Source organism: Ruditapes philippinarum, unplaced genomic scaffold (assembly GCF_026571515.1).
Source record: "Ruditapes philippinarum isolate M1 unplaced genomic scaffold, ASM2657151v2 ctg5666_1_1_1_1, whole genome shotgun sequence".
Classification (NCBI taxonomy): Eukaryota; Metazoa; Mollusca; class Bivalvia; order Venerida; family Veneridae; genus Ruditapes; species Ruditapes philippinarum.
Window position 1 is genome coordinate 32320 of NW_026855884.1, and position 26254 is coordinate 58573.

The 26254-nt window shown below is 32.2% G+C and overlaps 2 protein-coding genes across 2 annotated transcripts; one reads left to right on the top strand and one right to left on the bottom strand.

The window, feature by feature from the left end:
• Positions 1 to 2196: 2196 nt before the first annotated feature.
• LOC132744709 (dolichyldiphosphatase 1-like) lies at positions 2197 to 18880 on the bottom strand. Its single transcript, XM_060733484.1, has 8 exons — positions 18738 to 18880; positions 14099 to 14199; positions 10367 to 10451; positions 7662 to 7758; positions 6515 to 6607; positions 4098 to 4226; positions 3182 to 3271; positions 2197 to 2457 (listed from the first exon to the last, which is right to left on the bottom strand). Exons 1-8 carry the CDS (start codon positions 18838 to 18840, stop codon positions 2418 to 2420), a joined length of 738 nt encoding a protein of 245 aa, XP_060589467.1. The 5' UTR covers positions 18841 to 18880; the 3' UTR covers positions 2197 to 2417.
• A 23-nt stretch (positions 18881 to 18903) lies between these two features.
• LOC132744710 (queuine tRNA-ribosyltransferase catalytic subunit 1-like) lies at positions 18904 to 25192 on the top strand (the record flags this gene model as incomplete). Its single annotated transcript, XM_060733485.1, is given in 3 exon segments — positions 18904 to 19195; positions 24462 to 24530; positions 25054 to 25192. Coding segments are annotated over 3 exon segments (433 nt in total), but the record flags the coding sequence as incomplete, so codon positions are not given.
• Between the last annotated feature and the right edge of the window lie 1062 nt (positions 25193 to 26254).

Sequence of the window (26254 nt, forward strand, 5' to 3'; positions counted from 1 at the left end):
TATATTGTAAACAAAGTAAGAGGCTCATTGAGGACGAAAATGTGGAGGAAAAACAAAATAATCCGCTTTTTTAAATTATTTTATCAAATTATACTTTTGAGTAAAGCCATGGTCCTTCTGTTAGGTAAGCTTGGGAGATTTCTCTATATATCTTATGCTTAGCAGAATTTAAGCCAAAAGCTGTCGGTAAGGAAGTAGAATAAAAACCACGGAGGAAGAATTTGTTAGCCTACAATGGTGCTTGGCAATACTAAGCTGTGATTGATATCTGCTCTGTACCACAGATTTAGTTGTTGGGCCTGTAGTTACAGGATTTGTTTGGCCTCATTGATCTTCTCATTTGTGTAATTAATAGAGGTGGCAAACTTTATGCCTCCAGATGAGCCAAAATATTTTAAGAAAATCAAACTTGAAAATAAAAAAGAAAAATAAAAAGATTCTTGACATAATAATGTACATGTTATGTGCACTAAATGTCGAATTTTTGCAGTATTTATCACCATATTTTTAATGCTTAACTTATACAGTAATGTTAATTTTTTCATATTTTGACACTTTTTGTAATTTATGCGGATTTTAAGTGCCGTTTGCAATGTGAACACCTCACAATATTTAACTTTTAAATGCATTTTAAAATTTTCCAACACAGAGATCATGGGATCGAGCCCTAATCGGATCACGACCATGTTTCTTCAAAGGACACTAGTACTGGTTGGGTCCAGGAAGCGGACACGAAAGTGATTAATATAAGTTGCAAGAACTTGTTTCGCAATCGAGATTCCGCAATCGCACGCCAAAATTTCCATGAAAAATTGGCATCAATCTGGAGGCATGCTGCTTTTACACTTGTACTGTGCTAGTGATAGTTTGGATTACAGCTTTTCTACGATCAACATTTCCACAGCGACAAGACTTTTACATAATGGCTATCGGTGGCCAATGCATTTCCAAAATCCTCGGATGACCATCTTCCAAGAGCCATCAAACGCGGAAGACATACTGAACAGATTAACATGATTGCATAACATTTGAAACAATTAAATCTAGTTATATTAACTTCTGGTTTTCTCACAAAATAGTGCTGCTGTGCAGGCATGAACCTGTACTGGTGTCAATTTGGCATATTTATTCTAGGCTTAATGAGAGTCCATCCGCCCCTTCAGACACGGAGTGTACGGACCCCAAATTTTTCAACAATATTTCAATTATATAGATTCTGCACGATAGGCGGTAACGTCTTCTACAAATAATACATAAATCCTGTTACAATAATAAGTGACACAGTGCAATTATGAACGTATTGTATGGAAGTTTCAAATACTCTTAACTGCAACTTTTTCACGCCCGGCAAACTGGCGCTGCACTACAAAATTGTGGTGTACGGAAAAGTGAGGGAACGGCACTTCCGAGGTAGAGCGGAAGGCCGATTTTAACGGCTAACTGTAAGTCTTGTTTACGTATTAATCTTAATTCATTTAAGTTGACAATTCGATCAATGCAATTCCTTGTAGGATTGAGCCTGTCGTTGCACTACTGTCGGAAAATATCGTTATACAAAGTTAAGAAAACTCCCAGGAGTAAGTTATGTTGCATGTAGGACAAATTGTTAATATGTGTAGAATTTTTTCCAATACACTTATTCAAGAAAATCAGAATGGTACAGCATTTCAATGGTTGGAAGTTCAATGTTCAACAAATCTTTGAACATCGTCTTTCACTATCTCAGGGGAAAAAGTTCTCCAAAGCTTAATTTTCTTTTCGTAGCGCTCAAATCATTGAAACTTAATCGATTTTTTCAACATAATAAAATGCTCTTTCATAATAGCTAATCTAATACAGTAACACCGTTAACATCAGGCCAACATTGTACCACAAAGCGGATCATGTCGCTTTATCAGCAAAACATCAGACAACTGTAACCAGGCACACCCTTCAACAGAAGGCATTTTAGCCGTAAGATATCATCGCAGAAGCATTTTCCGGTGGTTTAATCACAGAAAATAAATAGAAAATAAAGTTCTCGTTACTCTTCCGTGGAGAAAACGCGGTAACAACTGACAGATAAATATTCTTTCAGGGAAGCGGAGGAACCGCGTTTACAATTAACTTACAATTAACGGATGGAAAGTGGTTCACTGTCGCCGTTACAATCAGTGAGTAAATGGTAATCATCATTAAATGGGGGTAAAGGTAATATAAATAACAAAGAAAACCGTTTTTATTTCACAGTAAAATTGATCACAAAAGTTTTTAATCATAATTCATAATTACACAACATGTAAAAAGTAAAAGTGAGCAGAAGAATGATGCCACAATGATGATTTGTTTAAAACATGAAATTTAAAAACATGACTTTTTAAAATTTTTAATAATAATATAATAAATTAATTTAAAGAGCTAGATAAATAAAACTACTGCTATTGGGATTTCCGTGACGTCACTTTTCGCTGTCTGTTTCTGAAAATGGAATAAAAAGAAAATATTCTATATCATTTGTACAATGTTGAAGTATCTAAGAACTATCATGGTGTAAATCTTAATTATTTATTATCATTAATCCCAAAGATTAGTTTATAAACAAAACACAAATAAAAGATAGGTTCTTCATCAAAAATATGCAAAACAAGGGAGATAATACATGTGAAAATGCCGCCGATATAATTCCCTTGAAGTCAGACTTGTACTGTTTTATGTTGTCACATGCCATATGGGCCCTGACGTATTCAAATAAACCTTGAAACCTTGTTCAGAGTTACCTCCTTTGACAAAAGCATATATCGCAATATTGATAACAACAACAAAATCTGTAATAACTTCGCAGTTGGTCTCTTTTCACAAACACTGTAAAGATCATATGACAACTTTCCAGATGTACTGGTGGAGGAAGACCTCAGGAATGGTGCCCCTCTGTGCATTTTTTCAGGCACAAACAGGCACTGGAGTAGAACCACTAATGTTCTGATAGCTTCCTCACATAAAAAGAATCCAAAGACTTCAGCAGGATTCGAACCCACATCAGTGACGGGCAAATGGTTTGAAGTCAAACAACCTTTACCTCTTAGTCAGGGATGTACCCAAATGCCGAAGTACAAAGGCACAGGTCCGATACAAATCTGGTTAAAAGAACCGTTACAAGCAAATGTGGTAAAGACATTAGATATTATTTGTACCAGCAACTTACCTCGCTTCTGAACGTGTTGATGTATATTCAAACCAGAATACATGTGGTATTAATGTGGAATCCCGTACCATTAAAAGCTCACCTAAAGGACTGGAAAATGAAGGAAAAATTATAAATTAATCACATGTAACGCTAGAAGTTACTGTACATAACGAATTCTAAGACTTCATAATGTAAACAATACGAAAATAATCATCATTTATAATTTTCTCCTTTTTTTTCAAAATATCCAGTTGTTGTTTTTTTAATAAGAAAAACAAGTTATTTATGTTTTATCTACGATAAGTTCCAGAGTAATAAAATCATTCTTTTTGGTGTACGTTTTACACCATACTGACACTTAAAACATCATAGGGCGACTTTCCATCCTTACTGTTGGAAAGTTTGCTAGTTTTCTGTTGTTGTTGGATACTTCACAAGGTCATACTACAACTTTCCAGCTTTACTGTAGGAGAAAGACGTCAGGTGCATCTTTGGGCATAAGTCTAGTCACCAGCAGTCACCCAAGTAGAACCAACAACCTTCCATAAGCTTGCTGGATATCTTCTTCACAAGAAGGAATCAAAAGTCCCTGATGGGATTCGAACCCCACAGTTACTGTGGGGGACAAGCGATTTCAAGTCTGCAACCTTAACCCATCTGCCATGAAGGCCTGCTGAAGGAAGTGATTAGACACTCCTCCATGTATATTTTCAGCACTTTATGCAAGCAACCAAGTACAATCTTGTGTAAGTCATATTGCATCCTCATACATAAGCATCTAAGGTGCCATGCAGGATTCGAACCCACAGAGTCCAGGACCAAATGATTCAACTACTTATTGACCAACATCCAATGATCAAAAATTCAGACAAAGAAAGAGAGGGGGAGGGGTATTTAATTGTGAAGATTTGTTAAAAATGAAGATTTCATTTACCATGATGCTATATACGGGAAGAAGGGAGTTAACACAACTTGCACAGCAGTAAACCAGATGGTGCCTAACAGAACACCTATCACACTTCCCCATAACACCTGACTTCCTGTGTGATACCCCAAGTATATCCTGAAAATACATCAAAGAAACATCTACAGGCTGTCCAGCACCTTCTGACAGAAAATTAGGGCAAATTTTAGGGCAATTTTTAAGAAATTTTAGGGCTAAAATTAGGAATTTTAGGGTAGGTAAAAGAAATTTCAGGGCCAAAATTTGGAATTTTATAACTAACTTATCATGGCCCCAAAAGACCATGATATGGGCTCAACTTTGCATATTTGACACAAAAGTAAGTAACTCACAAATAATGCTCTAGTTCAGTTATAACAAAGGTGTCTACCAGTGTTCGATAGTCACCAGTGAATAAATGGATTCATTGGTCAACTGCCTTTAACTGCCTACTATGAATAAGAGCTGAAAAACTTAACTACATTAAAACATAACTAGAATGAAAACATGTTTAAAGTTATGAGTATCCCGGAATAACCAATATTCAATTAGTTAAGCTGTTATTTGCCAATAGTATTAAAATGGAAGGAGAAATTATGCTTTAAATTTATTCTAGCTATAAATGGCTTATGCATAAAAAAATTATCAACATTTATTCATTTAAAGGTTGGTACATTTTGAACAAGTCTTGATCTTTCTAAAAAACAATAAAACGATATAACCCACTCAGGTCATTCCAGGAATATTTTAACCTAAATTCAAACAGCAGGGTATTCACCACTGAGATAAATCAGGGCTACTAAAAATTGTAGAAAATTTCACAACAGAGTCAATATATTCAATGATTTTTAACAGTTTTATTTCCAGATTAAAAAAAACATACACTAAACATATTTACAGTACATTGCATTGGTATGACTAATGTTAATGTGTGTACAAAAAGGGCAGCTGAAGGTGTCACTTCTTAGTACGCTAATTGGGGTGCAAAATGGTAAAAGCATGCAATCATTACAGCCAGTTTACCTTACCAACTTTATAATATTACCAAATATGAAAACTTGTCTAGATCTGCCAGCTGGTATCACTAACAAAAGATCTATTCTACAGTCATTACTTGAAAATAACTTGATTACAAATCAAGATTTTATTAAAAAGGTCCCCTACATAAAGTCTGATGAAATTTAGTGGTACCTTTAAATACACCTAAGACTGAGGTAAATGGTAAAACTCTGTAGCAAATAAAAAATATAACTTGCTTGGAATTTTTTTATCTCTATTTGAAACAAGTGACTATTTTGATATAGTCAAAGTCAGACAATTTTCATTGTTTCATTTAAAACAAACAGTTTCTTATTGTTTTTCTGATAACATCTGGCAATAAATCAAGTATGGCATTTCTGCAGGAGTTGAAGTAAATACAACTTGTGACTATATGCAATTTAGTCAGACATGACATCAGCGCCACTGACTGTGTTAAAATTCAAGTTTTGACTGAAAAATGGTTGTTTTGGGATATGTTATAACAAAAGATAAAAAAAATAGGAATTTCAATGAAAAAATAGGGCATTTTTAGGAATTCCCTTTGAATTTTTCATTTTTTTAGGAATTTTAGCCAAACTGAAAAAAATTAGGATTTTTTAGGAATTTTAGGGACGCTAGACAGCCTGCATCTACAATACTAGTTCTGTTTATATGAATATGATATGTTCTTGCTTGTTAGTATGGATTATTTTTAAGAGTTTACTCCAATGCTAAAAAATCTCATTTTAGGCCCCGCCACAAAGTATAAATATACATACTGCACAACCTCCGCATAACAGCACCCCTTAGGGGACAAAGATTTCCAGTAATTGCTGGGAGGTGTTGCTACAGAGAGGCTAAATCCTGTAAGAATCTTACACTGGCTGCCGGTACAAACCGGAATATCTAGCTTGAGGATAACTGTTTTCAGTGGTAACAAGGCTCTGCTAATCAGTAACCCAAGAGCTAAATATTCCTGACTTTACTGACAGCTGGTGTTTGATTCTTTTTCTTGCATATTACATATCAATCAGTTTTCAGATCATAAATTACGAAAACTGATGTTCTCATTACACACTTTTTTCTTATAGTAGTGTATGAACTTACAACTTCATTCATGAAGATAAAATAACGTCATCCCAAGAACGCAATTCATTCAATAATGGGGGGGGGGGGGGGTGTGTTGGACAGGTTTTTCTAGCACCGTTGTAAACAGTAGATAATCCTGTCTGATATGCAAGAAAATATGAGGTCTTACTTGGAGAAAAATTGCAGCTGTTGTTGTAAAGAAAATATTGGTATATAAGGATGCGCTATGTAGAGGTTTTACTGTAAACTATCTAAAATATGGTAAAATGGTAGAAAGAAACTTCAAGTCTTTATCATACCTGGCATAGCCTACGAGTCCTGCTACCGTAAGACTTCCAAAAGCTGCAGCATATTTCCATAAGTCATCTATCAGGTTATAATTTTTATACACCCTGAAATACATTTCAATATGATATTTACCAGTACCACACTTCAAATATCCTAAACTGACTTGACCATCTTTAATCTGGACAAAACCATTCATCATTTTTTAAGGAAAATTTCATTATTTATACTGACTGAATAGAAAAGAGCGCAGGCCATGATCAAATGGCCTATTCAGATTGACCTGATCACATAGGAATGTTCAATTGCCACTAGTAGGTAAAAAGTTAATGCATCTGTAATAAAACTATTGTGATTGTATTAAGAAATAGAAGATATTGAATGAGTGTAAGTTCAATACTGAGTTTATTGCACGAGTTGAATAAAATTATATTATGCGAGCCTCTGGCGAGCAAAATATTATTTTATTCAAAGAGTGCCATAAATTCAGTAATTAACTTACACGAATTTAATATTCTATTTATCACATACCCAAAATAAAGACCGTTTAAAGTGAAATAAGAGTCATTTTTCATTGACGCGCCTATAGTATAACGCTAACATTTAGCGCGTCTTTACACTATGTTTGTATAACGCTAATGAAGTCACGTCAAAATATATGCACGGCTGTGCAATACCATATTTACGGAGTCGCAAAATCGGCACGGGTGTGTGATAAAATATCAAACTACATCATAATAATGTAGCATTGCTTATTTTTATATGATCAACAATAATATCCCATAATTTTACTTGAAATGTTTAAATGTGAGTAACCACATACATATAAGTTGCTTTATTTACTGTATAAATATGAAAAATATCATATAACTTTAATTATGAGTTGCCTAACTTACCATATAAATAAGAATAATATACAGTTATTTAATATGTGATTTGGGAACAGTCAAACTATTGGCCAGAGTTGGAGAGGGTAGTGTTTTGAACTGTTGCCTAAGGCCGTAGGCCGAGGGACAACTGTTTGACTGTTTCCAAATCACGTATGAAAATAAAAACTGTTTTATTACCTGATCAACTACTGCTTTAATAGTACTTACAGAAAAAAAAGTTGCTTAATTTACCTATAAATATGAAAAATATTAAATTAGTTGCCTAACTTACCGTATAAATAAGAATAATATCATATAAGTTGCAAAGAAAAACATGAACTGTGCATGACTAGATGGCATTCCATATTCTGTGAACAGCACTGTTATTTCTGTAATTATATATTGTGAACAAGTATAAATATGTAAAAAAATACTGTGAACAAGTCTTTATCTGTAATAAAATACTGTGAACAAGTCTATATCTGTAATAAAATACTGTGAACAAGTCTATATCTGTAATAAAATACTGCGAACAAGTCTATATCTGTAATGAAATACTGTGAACAAGTCCTATATCTGTAATAAAATACTGTGAACAAGTCTATATCTGTAATAAAATACTGTGAATAAGTATATACCTATAATAAAATACTGTGAACAAGTCCTATATCTGTAATAAAATACTGTGAACAAGTCTATATCTGTAATAATATACCGTGAACAAGACTATATTTGTTATAAAATACTGTGAACAAGTCTGTCATGAAATCTGTAATAAAATACTGTAATAATGTCTATTACAATATAATATAAACAAGTCGATTACTGCTTCAATAATATAAAGTGAACAAGCCATAGTATATTGTGACCTTAACAGAATTTCCAACATTTTTTTATTGAAAACAAAAGTGTATTCCCTACACAAACATTTAAATTGTTTATAAGTTTAAGAAATCAATCGCTTTAACAACCTTCTCCACTTATTGGGCAAGGCCAGTGGTATACTATAACCCTCTAAAATAAAGGAACAAATCCCATTTTTTATAATTGAGTTATCATTGAGTATACTATTTTAAAATATCAAAATTTATCAGTACCCAAGTACAATCTAAAGGAATTTTGTCGCTTATCGATAAGACCACATTCCAAAACCAAAATTATCTCATCTTTTTCCCCAGTCTTAAAAAATGTATTCCTAACAGTTGCCAAAAAAAACTGGACTGTCTCATCTTCTAAGACAAATTTAAAAGTTTTGTCTTGACAAGTTATATAATCATTCACATGCTAAAATCTCAATAACCATGTGTAAAGGTAGTTTATCAATTTCCCAAATAGCCTTATAGTTTTTCCCGATTAATGCCAAGAGTCTTTGCCCAAAAATAGCTGTATAAAGTCTTATTTTCACTAACCTCGGGTGTAACAAACTTAAAAGCAACACCAGGGGCACATGCTGGAGCTAAGAAATGCATAGACTTCAGTTAATTACACCTATTTAGTAGCATCTTACAACTATGTGTGGATAAAGTTGGCTGTAATTCTTATGCCTCAAGCACTTGATGCAACTTTCAGTCAATAGGGACAGATAGAATGATAAAAGCAAAGTAGTAAAAAGGGGCACAATTCTGCAGAACTGTTTTGCAGAATGACATGCCCTTGATATTTAACAAGTGTTTCAAATTTGAAGTGAGTACTTGTTAAGGTTTTTTTGTGAAAATGAGGAAAAATGATGAAGTAAGAATGATTTTCAGTTTATCTGCCCTTAATATATGCATTTGAGCCACGTCACGACAAAACCAACATAATGGGTTTGCGACCAGCATGGATCCAGACCAGCCTGCGCATCCGCTCAGTCTGATTAGGATCCACGCTGTTCGCTATCAGTTTCTTTACTTGTAATAGGGTTGGTAAGCGAACCGCATGGATCCTGAACAGAATGCGCGGATGCGCAAGCTGGTCTGGATCCATGCTGGTCCCAAACCCATAATGCTGGTTTTGTCATGGCGCGGCTCATTTCAATTAAATAGTGAACAAGCATTCCAAGTTTAAAGGAGCTCATCTGAAAATTAGAACTTCTTACATTGATCCAGTGAAGTGCTTAAAATCGAAAACTCTGCAATGAATAATAAAGAAATATGATCAGAATTTAATTTAGTACTGATTATTTGTGTAATCCTTTATAATAGCCTAACTTGAGTGAAATGCATTACAACGATTTTCATTTTTTGGGTCATTTGCACAAATAAAATGATAATTTTAGGAAAAACAGGGTAAAGAAATGGACTGAAAATTATTGATCCAGACCTACATCAAATATTATATGAATCACGACACAGAAAAAATATTTCCAACCCTCTTATGTAAAAAAAACAAACTTAGTTGCGTCCCTTTAAAGACTTAGAGTATATCTTTGATATTTTTTCATGAATAAACCTTAACAAAAAATACACCAGTAAGTCAAAAAGGGGCATAATTTTGCATGTTTAATTTTAGGATTATCTGCCCCTGTGATACGCCAACACATTTTGACAAAAGTAAAAGTACACCAAATTTGGCATAAATAGCTTTGATAGTTTCTGAGAAAACAGAATCTTAAACCATTAACCTATTATAGATCCCAGTCATTGACCTTAACCTTTGACCTGAAAACATGGTGTGTAAGGTAGAACGCATCCATATAATATCATTATGAGTATTATAGTTATTATTCATAAAAGAAAAACTTAAGACCATCGGCGAAAAACTTAACCAAAGAGTTTAAGTTAACCAATTCTGATGCCAACGCCAACTGGTGAGTCATTGATGCATGTCAATGATATAATACCATGAAGCTAAAACTAAAGTAAGTTATTTCAATATAAGGGAAAAGTGGAAATATTTTGATCCAATCATAAAAGATCAGCTTACGATAATAATATAATGTCACTGACAACAAAGAGATTAATTAATATTTTTTTGTTTCATTATACTAATGGTCTAAGTAATGGATTAAAGACAAACCTCTTGGGGGCCTGTGTTCTCTAATTGTATGTTTTAGGATCCAGTTACAAGCTTCGTTCAGCAGTATACCACAGAAATACGAGATCTGTAATAATAAAATTCAATAGTGTAAAGTTTAAAGCAACACGTCTCCAGATTCATGAACATTTTTGATAATGTATTTGAATGGGTAATACTGTGAAGCAATTTACACGTTATCAAAGGCACTTACAAACCACGTAAATTACCAAAAAGTGATCAAAATATGCATTTATAACCTTTACTGCATTCAGTAAAACAGTAGAAATATAGTTGTAAATACTGAAAAATCAGTCATTAATCGCACATAATACGTATAATATTACATGAATCTTGAAACATTTTACTATTCCTTACATCTTAGTTCATTTTTTCTCAAGTTTGATTTTATTGAAATATTTTGACTCATCTGGAGGCATTTAGCTTTAATGCCTGAATGCTATATACAGTCAAGTCGACAAGTGTAAAGCTAAATGCTACAAATACTTCACAACTGGCATACAGTTAATACAGTATATCAGATATTTTACAGTTTTAATTCATATATACAATTATAATGTGTTTTATATAATACAGCAAGTTTGTAATAGCCATTTTTCATTGACTAATCAGGATGTTTATATAAACTACCATTACAAACATGTACATGGCTGTTGTAAATTCATCATGCAGGGCTCATCCTGGGGGGAAATTTTAGGGAGAAGTGACTTCCTCGCGAAAATTAGGGAGAAGGGAAACAACCCAATGTGTATGCATTAACATGCATGGCTATACATCCTTTAAATATAATATAAACACAATTAACATCACTTATAATATTTCTCCAGTTTTTTTATTAATAGTAGATTAATTAATAGTAGTATTAATTAAAAGGAGATTAATAAGTAGTAGATCTGGCAATGGCATCTAAATGTTTTTGAGCTGCAAATATGAATATAAAAAATTATTTTTGATATCTATTGATCAGCTATTTATAAGCTTTCTCAAACTATGTGTTTATATATTTTCATGTACATTTGTTGATAATGATGTGTAAGAAAAGATGTGATAAAATCAATTTCATATTTTTTCTTTCCTCACTTTTATTAGAAGATGAAGTCACCTTGGATATTATTTAATAAAATCTGTTCTAATCTGTTCTAGTAAACAGAAATTTCTTTGAACATCTTGAATGTTGTAATGTCAGATTTATATGCATATAATTATGCTTATAAAATAATTTTCAAACATCAAAGAATATGTAAAATATGTACTGCAAACATTTGTGCACATTATATTTGATCACTAAAATTACATACATTCATTTCTTATTGAAGAATTAGACTGAGAAATTGTAGAAAATTAATTTCTATTTACCTCCCTTTATTTTCATGAAATGTTAAATTCGGTAATATCTTTATAAATAATGCTTTTTAAAATTTACAAAATTGATAAATCTTAATCTGAGCGTCATATTTACGACATTAAAACAAATATGTATATTGAAACAATAAGAACTCTTCTTCTTGACAAATTTTGTTGTTATATACGTTACATTACATGATATACGACCAATAGATGTCTTGCCCACGTGAGTAAACTGTGTCAAATTTGGAATTTCTAAAAACAGAACAATGCCAAACACCCCCACTGTCCACAACATACCAATCGCAAGATTTTTGCGAAATGGTTTTCTTAAATTTTCGCGTAGGTGTATCAGAATCAGTAACTTTCTTTTAGTTTTACTGCTAGGTTTGGGCATTTCGCCCAGTAGCCATGACGTGAGCGACATAACAATTTTACAGTAAAAATTTGATGTTAACAGACTGAAATCATTCAAAACTATGATTAAGTTTTTAATCCGGTCGCTGATCATTAATGAAATTGATTATTTTTATATGACTAACAGTTTTGTGATAGCCGTGAAAAATCCATTGCACATCGCCTTTACTCGGGTTAAAAACCCACCATCGAAGTGCATCGTGTATATCAATTAGGGAAGATTGCACGTGTTTAGATAATCGGGGAAAAAACAATGTATAATTATCGCCAAATCCCGTATTAAACTCGCAAACTATCACACAATTACACCGTGTACCGTTTCGGGCCGATGCTCTCATTATTTACTGTTTAGAGTAGGCGGTCTATCGCTTCGCTTACAGGTAGAAGGGTAGTATAAAGCGACGCTCTGATTGGATAATGATAATTAGCGGTCGTCATATGGGCGGATACAATCTCTGCTCTTTACATCGCTAAGTAATTACTATTTGGAATTAAGATTTTATCGGCGATGTTGACTTCTCTTTGATCAATCGGAAGAGCGAAATTGGAATATACACGGCGAAGTTTTCGCCTGAATCGCCCTTCCGGATGAGCCCTGTCATGAAGTAATTTTATTTTGTAAAAATAATATAATATAAGTATAAAGGAAGTTTGCTGTATGAAAAATTTCTTATAAAGATTGTTGGCAGTTTATATGGCCATATAAAATAGCTATTTGCAATATATATATAGGGTCATATCACCTGTCAAAAATCGTTACAGCCTATACCTTTTCAAATAGTATATTTGAATTGTAAATAGAGGATATTGAATGAGTGTAAGTTCAATACTGAATTTATTGCACGAGTTGAATAAAATTATATTATGTGAGCCTCTCAGACTAGCATAATATTATTTATTCTGAGAGTTCAATAAATTCAGTAATGAATTTACACAAATTTAATACTCTATTTATCACATACCCAAAAATAAAGACCGTTTAAAGTGAAAAAGAACCATTATTCATTGATACCCTATAGTATAGCGCTAACATGGCGTCGTTACGCTATGTTTGTATAACGCTAATGACATCAAGTCAAAATATATGCAAAAATATAAGGCTGCTTTCCCAACCAAACTAGCTGCTTTTTTCCCTGGCAGTTTGGTCCTCAAAATTCCAGTCTTTTGAAATTTCCCATAGAAATTTAAAACAAAATTAAATGATGGTGTTGAATTAAGGTCTTTTACTGCCTTATTAGTATTTCCCAGAGCTTTTTGCTTTTCTATTTTGAAGAACTTATTAAAAGTTTGTGTTAAATTTGAGACCCCTTTTCCCAAAGTATGCCAAAATCCCCAAGAAAAAGGCTATTAAAGGTCCCTTCCCCAAAAATGGTGTTTTGGCCCTGCTTATTATTAATTTTGTCTAGAATTTGAGGTTATTGTGAATAGATATGTAAGCCTGAAACTGTGAGTATCTAATTTTACAATTTTACCCAGCAACACTTTCTATTTTGAATATGATGAATTATGATGACCCCAATTCATGAATAGGTGCTCTTTTTGGGGGTGGTTGGTTTTTTTTAGGTCACACAAACACAGTATAGGTAATATAGCAACTTGTGTGCCCCTCTGTACAAACAGGTACCTGAGCAGACCCAGAAACATTCCGTGAGCTAGCTGGATAGCTTTCTCACATTAAGAATCCTACAATGCTTGCCTGGCAGTAGAATTTCAGAAAAAACAGTCATTACATGTAATTGCAAAAAAACATCATTAGATGTGTATTATTTCTTAATTTGTAAATATAAAATTTTTACTTTTTTTTTTAAACATAGTACATTTTTCTTAAGGTTAATTTTGTTAACATATTCTAGCTAATCATCTGGAGGCATGCACATTTAAGGCATTCTACAGTACATTACTATTAATAAAATTCATTAGGTTAAAAGTTAACAGAGTAAATAAATTACTAACTGTGTGAAGATCTCTCCTAAACACTATCAAGGTAAGGAATGACACAATCAGAGCAATGGGTACTAAGCTGAACCAAGCGAACACATATCCAACAAAATCACCTGAAAACATGAAGAAAATATATTGTAAGAATTAATACAACAGCCATGTTAACATGGCTAGCCCCTGCTGCATGTGTTTGCTCATTGGAAGAATGTATATGTAGTAGAGCAGAATAGTTCAATTTTAAGGTCTTTTGGTTAGGGCTGTCATTGATGGACAATTTTGTATCGATATATCGAGAGACAAATATCAACGATACATCGACTTTAACAGTAGATACAATGAAAAACATTTAAATGTGTGTTATAAATTTGGATCATGGTGTTATGCATGCTTGTATTAGACTACAAATACTACAAACTAACAGAAAGTTTCTTTTTTCTGTTATTTTTGTCACTGACATTTGAAAACAGAGTTTAAAGTTCAAGTTAGCCTAGAAAACTGGAAAAAAGTGACTTCTCTTACTAAGCAAATTTGAGAGGTATAATTATGTATTTGGTAACAGCAATAAATAAATTCTAGCTTGTATCGATATTTGAAAATGTGTATCGAACTATCGATATTGTATCGAATGATGAATATTGATGATATTTCAATATCGCAATATTCAATGACAGCCCTACTTTTGGTAATGAAAACTGATGGCTGAAGTGATTACAGATTTGAAACCTATGTGAACTCTGATGGCTGAAAATAACAACGGGCAATAACTGAAAAATAATGCAGGACAGGTTATCATTCTTTTGTGCTGCACTCCTCCTCAATGAGATCTATCCACCTATGAAGTTTCAAGTTGATACCCCTAACACTTTTTGAGATAAGCTCCAGACAAAAAGTATGAAAAATAACAACTTTTTAGGACAATAACTCAAAAATTATAAAGGGTAGAGTTATCATTCTTGCACAGAGCATTCCACCTCAAAAGATCTATCCACCTATGAAGTTTCATGTTGACATTATGAGTTATGCTCCACTCAGGTGAAAAATTAAGTATGAAAAATAACAGAAGGCAATAACTCAAAAATTATGAAGGATAGAGTTATCATTCTTGTGCACTGCACACCTCCTGAGTGAGATCTATCCACCAATGAAGTTTTGTGTTGTCTTAAGTTAACGGTAAGGGGTATGAGGGTTAGGATTATTAACAGGTCTAGGATTTTATGATATTTACGGACAATCTGTAAATTTATGGACAATCCATATAATTTTACAGATTTTTTAATCTGTAAATTTACAGACATTAAGTAAGAAAATAGAAATAGTTGCATTAAAATTCAAAATGGCAGGTTAAAATGAATAAGGTTACATATTATATGATTAAAAACAGTATGGTAAGATTCAGAACAATTTCACTTTTAACAAAAATTTCAAAATCATCATACAAAGATGAAACTCACCCAATTACCTTTGTAAATATAAATAATCAATAAAACAACTTGTCTTAAGATGCAGATTTAAAACCAAAACAGCAAATTTCACACCGAACATCTGTAAATTTATGAATTGAAAAATCTTTAAATCTCTAGACTATCTACAAATTTATGGACAGTCCATAAATATCATGAAATCCTAGACCTGATAAAGCACTTATTTAACTGCGGGCAAATTCTAAGTGCTCCTACGTCATTTAATACGGGGAAGTCAAAGACCGGGCCCACGAAGCGGGTCCGGGCTTTGGCTTGCCCGGCTATAGACTACACGTGTATATTTAATAGGGCTGTGCATTGCCATTTTTTTCTGTAACGATACATATCACGATACTTGTTTTTCAAAACGATGCGATTCACGATATGCATTGCATACTTTGAAAAAATGCGATGCATATTGCGATTCTTATGTTGCGATGCGATACATATCACGATACTGACTTTCAGACTTAGTACATAAAATTTGGCCATTTGTTTACAGCATAATTACGAATTTAATATAAAATTATTACAATAACAAAAAATAAACTCTTTAACTTGTTGTTATAACTTGGTTTCTGATTTTGATCTTTCAACAATTTACTTTTCTGATTACCTAAGGATTAAAGGTATTGGTAATTATACCATAACAGCAAATTGATATCTACTAGTCTAACACTAAAGTCTTCTACTGTAAATATGGCAGTTTAAAAAAATCAGTCTTACAATACTTCACTAAAGATTTTTCTTGTGAAAAAATAGTAACAAGTGATTTACTAGTAGGTCAACAACTGTGAAAATAACAGTTAATCAGTTACACTCTCATTTTTCTCGAAAGATTTGTGCTCAACCCCAGAGTATTTTATTTTGAGTTTGCAAATTTTGCAAACACTCGACGTCCGGTCTTCATCATTATACAACACTGTCTGTTTGTTCCCCAAAAACTACAATGTTCCCAAAACTCGTGAATTGTATGACCAGGGAGGATTAACTATAGTTTCTCATTCTAAATATTTTGCAGTCTACAGTCATGTTTTCTCTTTGTTTGTTTTGTTGTTTTTTTTAACGGGAAAATGATGTCAACGGAAATGAAAGTATAAATACGTGACGAATATCAAATGGGAATGTTGTCATCATCACTATTTTAATCCAACATCAAGTGCGACTAAATAAAAATACAAATTCATGTTTGTTGAAAATGCATAGATCTCTAATTATTTTTTTTATTATAAACAAGTTCAAACAACACCAGCCCATTTATATGGAATTGACGAAACTTGGTTTGTTACCGTTAAATGATTGCGGACATGGGGAAACGAGATGACAACGATGATATGATAATAGTCGCGCTTGTTCATTGTTTTCATCCGAGCTATTTTTCTTTCTTCAGTCTTTCAAAAAATACGTTTGTCCTTATATTCCTGGAAGATATTGTTAGTGTATTGCAATACTTCCCGCTATATCGATACATCGGGAGGTGAAATATGTATTGCATCGCAATATATTGGAATTTGTAATTTCATTACGATGCATACATCGAGGACAAGGCAGATCGCGATGCATCGATGAATCGTTACACCTCTAATATTTAAAAGAAAATCAAATAAAAAACATTTCAAAAATATATAGAATTCTATACCTATCAATGAAATTTTCAGTGTCAGTTCTACTTGGGCGCTGCCATTTACAATCAGACCTGGGGTAATCATTAACTGTAATCATTGATTTTGTAATTGATTACATGATTACACTGTAATCATCATGTAATTGATTACCTAGCCCAAAACTGATTACATTAATTGTAATTAATCAATTACAGCTTAAATTCAGTCAGTAATTATGATTACATTTTGATTGACATTGATTACTTTCAGATTTAAAAGGAAACTATTTAAGTTCAAAGGATGCCTTTATTTTACATTATACAGTTTAACTTTTGTTTTTTAGTTATACAGTAAAAATCCTCAATTAGACTGATAAAAGTGAACATTCTTATCATTGCTTACATACTTTAAGACCATGGTCTACTTTAGTCATTTTTTATGAATAAACAATATGTTTATTTATATGTATCTACAAATACATTATAAAAGAAACTATCAAAGATGCTTTGATATTTAATCTGATAAAAGGAAAACATATTTCTGGAGAAATTTAACGTTAATTTTTACAGTATCACTCATTATATGATGTACATAAATCAAATGAAAATTTAAATTTTTAAAAAATAAATGTGCTGAAAGCAACAATGTACCACTTTAAAATTGACCTTCTCACCTAATTTCACACAATAACCCAATAACAGTTTTTCACACCTTGTGAAATCAAGTGTCATGCTAAAGAGCATTCAAGCAGATCTAACAAATTTAAGATCTAGATAGGTGTTGACTTCAATATCAGTGGTCTCAATAGTCACATTAAACTTAAAACAAAAATTTGGACTGACTTATAATGGTGGTCTTAAAAGTGAATAAGCAGGTGGTTAAATCTGGATCATGAAACCATTGACTTAAAGAATCTTTTTAAAAATGGTCTTAATAGCAGGGTGGTCTTAATTCTGGGGTGGTTTAATGTACATTCAATGTAATCAATTATCAATCAATTACTCTCTTAAAAGTAATTGTAATTCAATTGATTACAGAGGCAAATGTGAGTAATCAATCTTAATCAATTACAATAAAATCTGAAAGTAATTGTAATTTAATCAATTACTGATCAATGTAATCATCCCCAGGTCTGTTTACAATGTAACTCAATGATAAAAGGCGTGGTATTCCGATAACGGAACAAATCTCAACTTTTCGGATAAATAATAAACGTCGAGTGTTCCGAGTGAAAACGGAAGCGGTGCATGTTATACCGAATGACAATTTTAAAACGGAAAGAATGAAAGGAATTTTTTAACGACTTCCCCGTTCATAGGCTTTGCCTAATTTCATATTATGTCCCTATCAAGCAAATTAATTTAATTGTTGTATTTTACTACATGCTTTATTTATCAATCACAACATTTTTGGCAGAAAGGAAAAGTGGAATTTGGCATTAAAGGGAAAACTGGAACAAAATATATACTGAAGTACGAAAAGTTTAGGTACGAATGCAATTTATCAGAAGTATTTGTGAGAATTTGCACATTTGGTAATTGCAATAGTGGATATTTAAATATCTTGTTATAATACAAAAGAACTTACCTTTAGTATATTGTGCGTTTGTAAGAGATATTGACGTGTATTTCGACTCAATACATGGTGAATTTGTTTGGGCATATGTGGACTTCCCGTCTATGTCCTCCATCTTGGAAATGATATACACGCATGCGCACAGAATTATTTGAAACAGAAGTCTTCATTGGTAATTTCTCAAGTAAGAAGGTGTTTGATTGGTTAAAAATAAGGGAATTCCCAATTAATCGGGGATACCAAAGATGGCGACGAAGAGAGCTCATGCTTTGACATTTAAAATAATTGCAGAATGTTCTACGACAAAAGCTCGTGTTGCAGAGATGACATTACCTCACAGTGTCGTAGATACACCAGTTTTCATGCCTGTTGGGACACAGGGTACGCTCAAAGGCATTCTGCCTGACCAATTGAAAGAATTGGATTGCAAAATTATGCTAGGAAATACATACCATTTGGGAAACAGGCCGGTAAGAGCTTAATTAATGTAAGACATTTACATTTTTCTGCTATGAATTTTATGAATTTATGAATGCAAAATAACAAGATGGGGATATTTTAATCTTTAGGCTGAAAATACAACCAATTTCAATTGATGACATGGATCACCAATCTGTTAAAAAGCACAAATTTATATCACAATCACATAAAAAAATTTAATAAATCCAATCCATTATTCCATACATATACAGTCACAATTGATTTATATAATTTATAAATGGTATTTACGATGATGAATGTTACAATCCTCCGTTGATGAATGTCCCTATCCTCCGTTGATGAATGTCACTATCCTCTGTTGATCAACGAATGTTCCTATCCTCCGTTGATGAACGTTCCTATCTTCTGTTGATGAATGTCCCTATCCTCCGTTAATGAATGTCACTATCCTCTGTTGAAGGTCAAAGTCACAGCATGACCTTGCAGCAAAATCGTGTCCGGCTTATAACTTCGTTATTTGAAGTTGGATTTTACAACTATTTCACAGAAATGATCACCATATTGAGACGGACATGTCGCGCGCAGCATTTGGATCGCTACCTTGAAGGTCAAGGTCACAGCATGACCTTGCAGCAAAATCGTTTCCGGCCCATAACTTGGTTATTTGAATTAGTTTGATTTACAACTATTTCACAGAAATGATCACCATATTGTCAGAGACGATGTGTCACACGCAAAAGAGCTAGGTTCACTAACCATGGATTTTTGCCCAAGATTTTGGCAAAAAATAATTTGATGAAAAGTTCTTGTTTTTAGGTTTTATTTATAAGTTCAATCCTTAAACTGTTAAAAAGTTATGAATTTATAGACATATGTTTACATTTAGTATGATTTATTTTCTATGGAAATACCCCTATTTCCAGCAAAATTAGGAAAATTCACGTATTTTTGGTGTTTTAAACGAAAATTAAAGTATCAGCACAGTGCAGCCCCAACAAAATCATTACACCATTGTGTTGTAATGTATCAAAGGCTTCAACTATATCAATATAAAGTTGGGGCTTGCCTGTGCTCTATTCCAAAATAAGATTTTTATCTAATATCTAAACGTCATTTTCTGGCATTAATTTCAGTAAATGCAAACAATGGAGCATGTATATTGCAGTCAACATTATTAATTTTTATTCTAAGTTGTTGAAATATGATTCATAACATATATTTTAATAAATGTTTGCAGGAAAATCATTTCTAGTAAATTAAAGGCACTTTCACTAAAATTAGTACGATTATGTTTTGGTACGAGTTCGACGGTTTCCACTGTAACAGTTGTAAACAAAACTCTGGCAGGTTAAAAGAATTATATGTAAACGCTTATAAATAAATGCTGAAATTCTACTTATGCCCTAAATATTTCATTCTTAGAATTAGCAAGGTGTTGTTATGTAATTTTATTGATTCATTGAAAGAAGTTATGCTGTTCAAGCTATTTTATTGCTGAATACTTGATCTGGGTCCGGTTCTTTCGCCCTCACAAAAAAACAACAACAACAACATACAACTGTGGTCGTTTAACACACAGTGATTAAGAGGTTTTTATGTCTTTTTAAAAGGTAGATAAGAAGAATTCAATTTACTTTGTGAAAATAAAATTATCGCAAGTCTCAAAACAATTTAAAGATACTGTATATAGAGTATTTAAACTTTATAATTCCACATCGTCTGCATTGATGTATATGTAAAACTACTTGTTAAATGATGTCTTAGCATCTCGGAATGTGGCATTAGCTCAGTGGTAGCATGGGAGCCTCTCACCCAGGAGAATTGAGTTCAAAACCTTGATCATTTTTGATTCTTTTTTTTTTTTTAATTTTAATAATTAATAAAATAGATAGTGCTTTTTCAGTAAATAATATGTTATTTCATTAATGTATTTATTCCTTCAGATTTTAGGTCAGTGCTATTTCATAGTTATTAAGGTATTAAAGATTTGTTAGACATTTAATTGCTTAAAAATTCAACAAGAAGTTTCAAATCTTATTAATTTAGTATTATTCTCATTAAAAAATATTCACAAGAAATTGCCAAAGCAGGAAATATGTTAGGAGTCAACGGACAAAATGTCTTCAGTACACTTTCCCAGGATGAGAAAAATGCATGTTATTAAGCTCTAGCTGTTTCCAAGAATAAATAGACAGAAAGTCTTGACTTGTCCTTTTTTCACAATTCAAAAGGATCCTTTTATTTTGTGCACGAAATTGCAGAGCATACATGTAAGCAGCAATAACTACATGAATTGGATTATCTACACGAATGACAGCATTGATGTGTATAACTGCCTTTCTTATGGCTGGTGCACACGTAGTTTGAATGTGTTCCGATGTCTCCACCGTTACATGGTATCTCGCATATGGACACCATGAGAAGTTGTGAGACTCAGTCAGGAGTGAGAAAATGGGCTGATAATCTTGCTGATCATGTAGCGGTATTTTGAAATTGAATTCAATACAGTGTGAAAGAGAATCGTTAAAAGTAACAGTAAAAGAGACAATGCTAAATTAAATTTTTGATTGTAGGCTTCCTTATGTTAAGTGTTTAATTTACACTCATTATGTAGATGTAAGGGCATATTGGAATTATATAAACCAAATCTTTACTTAGAGTTGTTTTATGTCACATAAATTATGAATACATGTAAATAAATGTTTTATGCCCTCGAAGGATGGCATATTAAAATCGAACCGTCCGTCTGTCAGTCTGTCATTCCGTCAGTCATTCAGGCTTTATACATATAGGCAGTGGTGGTCATGTCCGCTCTGATTCAGTATGCATGAAAGGATTTTAATTTTTCTTTCATATATGAAATAACCATAGATGTATGGTGTGTCGCGAACAAGACTGGTTTCTATGACTTAGGTCCAGGTACTTGTGGGGGTTCAAACTTTGTTAATTTTGATATTAATAAAAAAAAAATAGGCAGATATGGTCGTGTCTGCTCTGAAAATAATATGCATGAAAGGATTATAGTTTTTATTTCACATATGAAATTATCATAAATGTATGATGTGTTGCCCTTAAGACCCGTGTTCCTACGCCTTAGTTTAAGGTCACTGCTGGGGTTTAAACTTTTTCAATATTTATGTTATATACATATAAATGGTGGTTGTTGTGTCCGCTCTGTAACTTCCGTATATACATGAAAGTTTCAATTTTTATTTAAAAATATAAAGTCACCATAGATGGACAATGTGTTGTGAACAAGACCTAGGTTTCTTTGTATAACTTATAGTTCACTGCTGGGGTTCAAACTTTGTCAATTTTTACCACCACACTTAACATGACTGTAATAGTTGGTTTAGAACTAGAATCCTTCAGGGGCATTTGTCACGTTCTGTGACAGCTCTTGTTTTTTCTCAGTTCTCATATCGTCATGGATCATTACATTATTGTAATAAAAATGTCTGATTTCCATAATTATAAATAACACAAATCGTTTTCTGGATTTGGCTGTATCATAATTCATAAAAGAAAATAGTATCGAATTTGCAGTTCAGTATCAAATATTACGTATACTCCGAAAGAGCATACAGTCAAACATTATTTTTACTTGACAAAAAAATTCTAACATACTTTTATATCTATAAATTTACTTAATTTAGGCGGACTTTTACACTATACATCGGAATAAGTCAACAACTCCTAGTATTTACATTATACTATTTGCTTACATGTATATAGTTACTCAGTGTAAGTTTAGTTAGGTTAGACAGAAATACCTATCTGTTTTGTGTTATTATAATATAATAATAATAATAATAATGATAATAATAATTATCATTATTATTATTATTATTATGTTCAACGTCCTTGTCTAAAGACTGACTAAAAAGGCCGTTAAAATTGCGATTGATTCTATACACCCTTATTTTAAGCGTAATGTAAGAAGTAGATGAATATAACAAGCAAATTAGACATTTATTATTAAAAAATGAACAAACTTACAGTATTTATAAAAGTAAAAATAAATACATTTAGTTAGGCGAAAAATAATATGCATGCACATTTTTATTTCTAAATATCCGAATTTGGAATATCCGAAACGAGCCCCATTTATCTTTTATATTAGTTTTGTGACACACTGGTCTAATTTTAACTAAACTTTAATTTTGTTTACAATATATAAGAAATATATTGCTATCTTTATGAGTTTAATTCAGTCAAACACACAAATTTATTAGTCTTGTATGAAAATTGCCGTCAAATTTGTGATTTAATTGAATTAAGCAGGTGCTCTAATTATGACGTCATTATGTCGTCATAGTAACCAGAAATGCCTAATAAATGTCTATTTTGAAAATGTAACACATTGTACTATACACCTTTAGGTTTTTATCAATATCTAAGATGGGGCCATTTTTGGTGCTTAGTGAACCTTGCTCTTTGGGTTGTTTTTTCACTTTTACTTTATCTGTGACATAACTCTGACACTACAAGAGGTATACCTTCCTGTGTCCAAAACCTATTTGGGGAACATCACCCGGTTCAACTGGCTCTTGTTTAGAAAGTCTCAACAAATGTTGAACAGTTTCAAACTAGCATTTTAATAAAATACTTTACATGAATTCATGGCCACCCTTGAATATATATAAATATATATATGCTAGATCAAAGTCTAGGTTACCATCACTTAGTCCATATTACTATTAGACCTGTCAAAGATAAACAAGATAATTTTGGATTGGCAATGTCTTTTTTCAACTGTTTGATAGTAGAAAATAACATTTCTGTAGCGTGTCGAACCGCTCACACCAAGTTAATTAAGCACTCAGTAGAATATTATAAGATTGATGAATCTGCAGAATAAAGAAGTAAAAACCAATAACACATCATATCCATGCACTTAAAAACCTGAGTTAATAGTAACCCCAAACTTCACCTGTAACTAACTGGTAATTGGGGACAGTCATATGGTAAAATCCATGCAAAATGCCCCAATACATTTATTATTTAATTAATTAATAGTATTAATTAAAGCTAAACTGGATTGACCAAGCCATGTAAGACTTAGCTCATTTACCCTACTGTTTTAAATACCTTACCAGAACAGCCCAGGATTTGGTTGGGGTTAAAATTTGCTGGTTCATTATTGTAAAGATACTAATAGATACTAATGAATAGCAAGTTCATGGTTAATAACTCAAGTCTTAAATAAGCACTTACTTATATTCACTTTCAAAAAAAAAAAAAATACAACATGCATACATATGATTAATGTGTTATGTTTGGATTTCTTTGAAGGGACCAGAGCTACTTGAAAAAGCGGGAGGACTTCATAAATTTATGAACTGGGACAGAAACCTACTTACTGTAAGTATTATATTTCTTAAATCATTTGGCTGAAAAAGGCACAAGCAACACAGTAATTAGGTCATATTATTAGTACAGCACTTCAGTTTTACTGGAAGATGGTTAGAACACATTATTGTCCATTTTTTTTTTGCATTTTTTCAAGCACAACTGGACATCTTCATAGCAACAGCTACCTATTCATGCTGTTTCTATGATGATGCCCAGTTGTGCTTGAAAATATATATTTTCATATTGTCATAAAAAGCATGGTGATTATTTGATAATATAGAAAATATTGTACATCAAGTCATGGCATTAATTTGAACAAAACACTACAAGACTCTTTATTTGTAGACTTGAGCTCTTCACTACTTGTTTATCTATATAAATACTGTGTATAATACATGTACAATACAAAAGTCAACTCAGCATGTACAGAGAGAGAGAGAGAGAGAGAGAGAGAGAGAGATAAATTAAATTGTGAATAACATACTTAATATAACATTTAAAACTGATACAAGTCATATATCTATATTTGTAGGACAGTGGTGGTTTCCAAATGGTGTCTCTATTAAAACTAGCAGAAATTACTGAACAAGGTGTCAAGTTCCAGTCACCGCATGATGGCTCAGAAATGATGTTGACGCCAGAAAAGTCAATTGAAATTCAAAATTCTATAGGTTGGTTTTACATCATGTACTGTCCGATGTTTTTTTGTATGCAGCAATTTATGAAATTTTGTTCTCTTTTCATAATTGCTAATGGAAACTATTTCTAATGGCCCAAAAAGTAAACAATATTTCTAATGGCGCATAAAATAAACCATACATTTAATGGCTCATAAAGTAAACCATATTTCTAATGGCATAAAGTAAACCATACATGTATATGTAATGACTCATAAAATAAACCATGTTTTGGATGAATGTTTTAGGACTCATTCTGATTATTTTTACAAATATATTTAGTACATGTAGATAGAGGATATTTGTTTGTTTTGCATGTAAGATTGAAATATAATTTCACTGAGTGAACACCAGATGCAATAGCTGGTGTTCACGAATGAAATATTTTTCAATCTTATATGTAAAACAAGTCAATTTTCTTTTTATTTCATGCTTTTTAAGTGATTTTAAGTATTTTTTACTGATTTTGGCGCGTAACGTCGCGCATTCTCCTTTGTGACGTCATCACATCATGACGTCACATCATCAATTTTGAAATATAGTTCTGTTCAATTTCTCTAATTTTGTTACATTTTTAACATGATGTATGGTGACATCAACTTTCTTTTCCTAAAAAAGCAAAATTTACGTATGACGGCATTTATTTCTGCCTGTTATTCCATTTAGTTATGATTTTCTTTTCATCCGCATTCAGATAGAGTTCGGCTACAGTGAAAATTATATTTTATAAATTTCACTAGTGGTTTATCAGAATATAATCATCTGATATATTACAATAAAACACTGGAAAGCATGAAATAATAATGCATAATAAAAATATCACTTGTAATTATAAATGCATTTTTGACATGATAAATGTCTTATCTCTGTTTACAAGATATATTTTCTAAGGGAACTGTTCTTGATGAAATAATACTGAATTGACATTTATTTAATGGATTAATCAATCAGTTTCCATTACTATAAAATATGGTATAATCAGAAATTCAACACATCGAGAAACCAATTTATTGTTACTTTACATTAAACATGCACTTTGTATCAAAGAAATTTGAT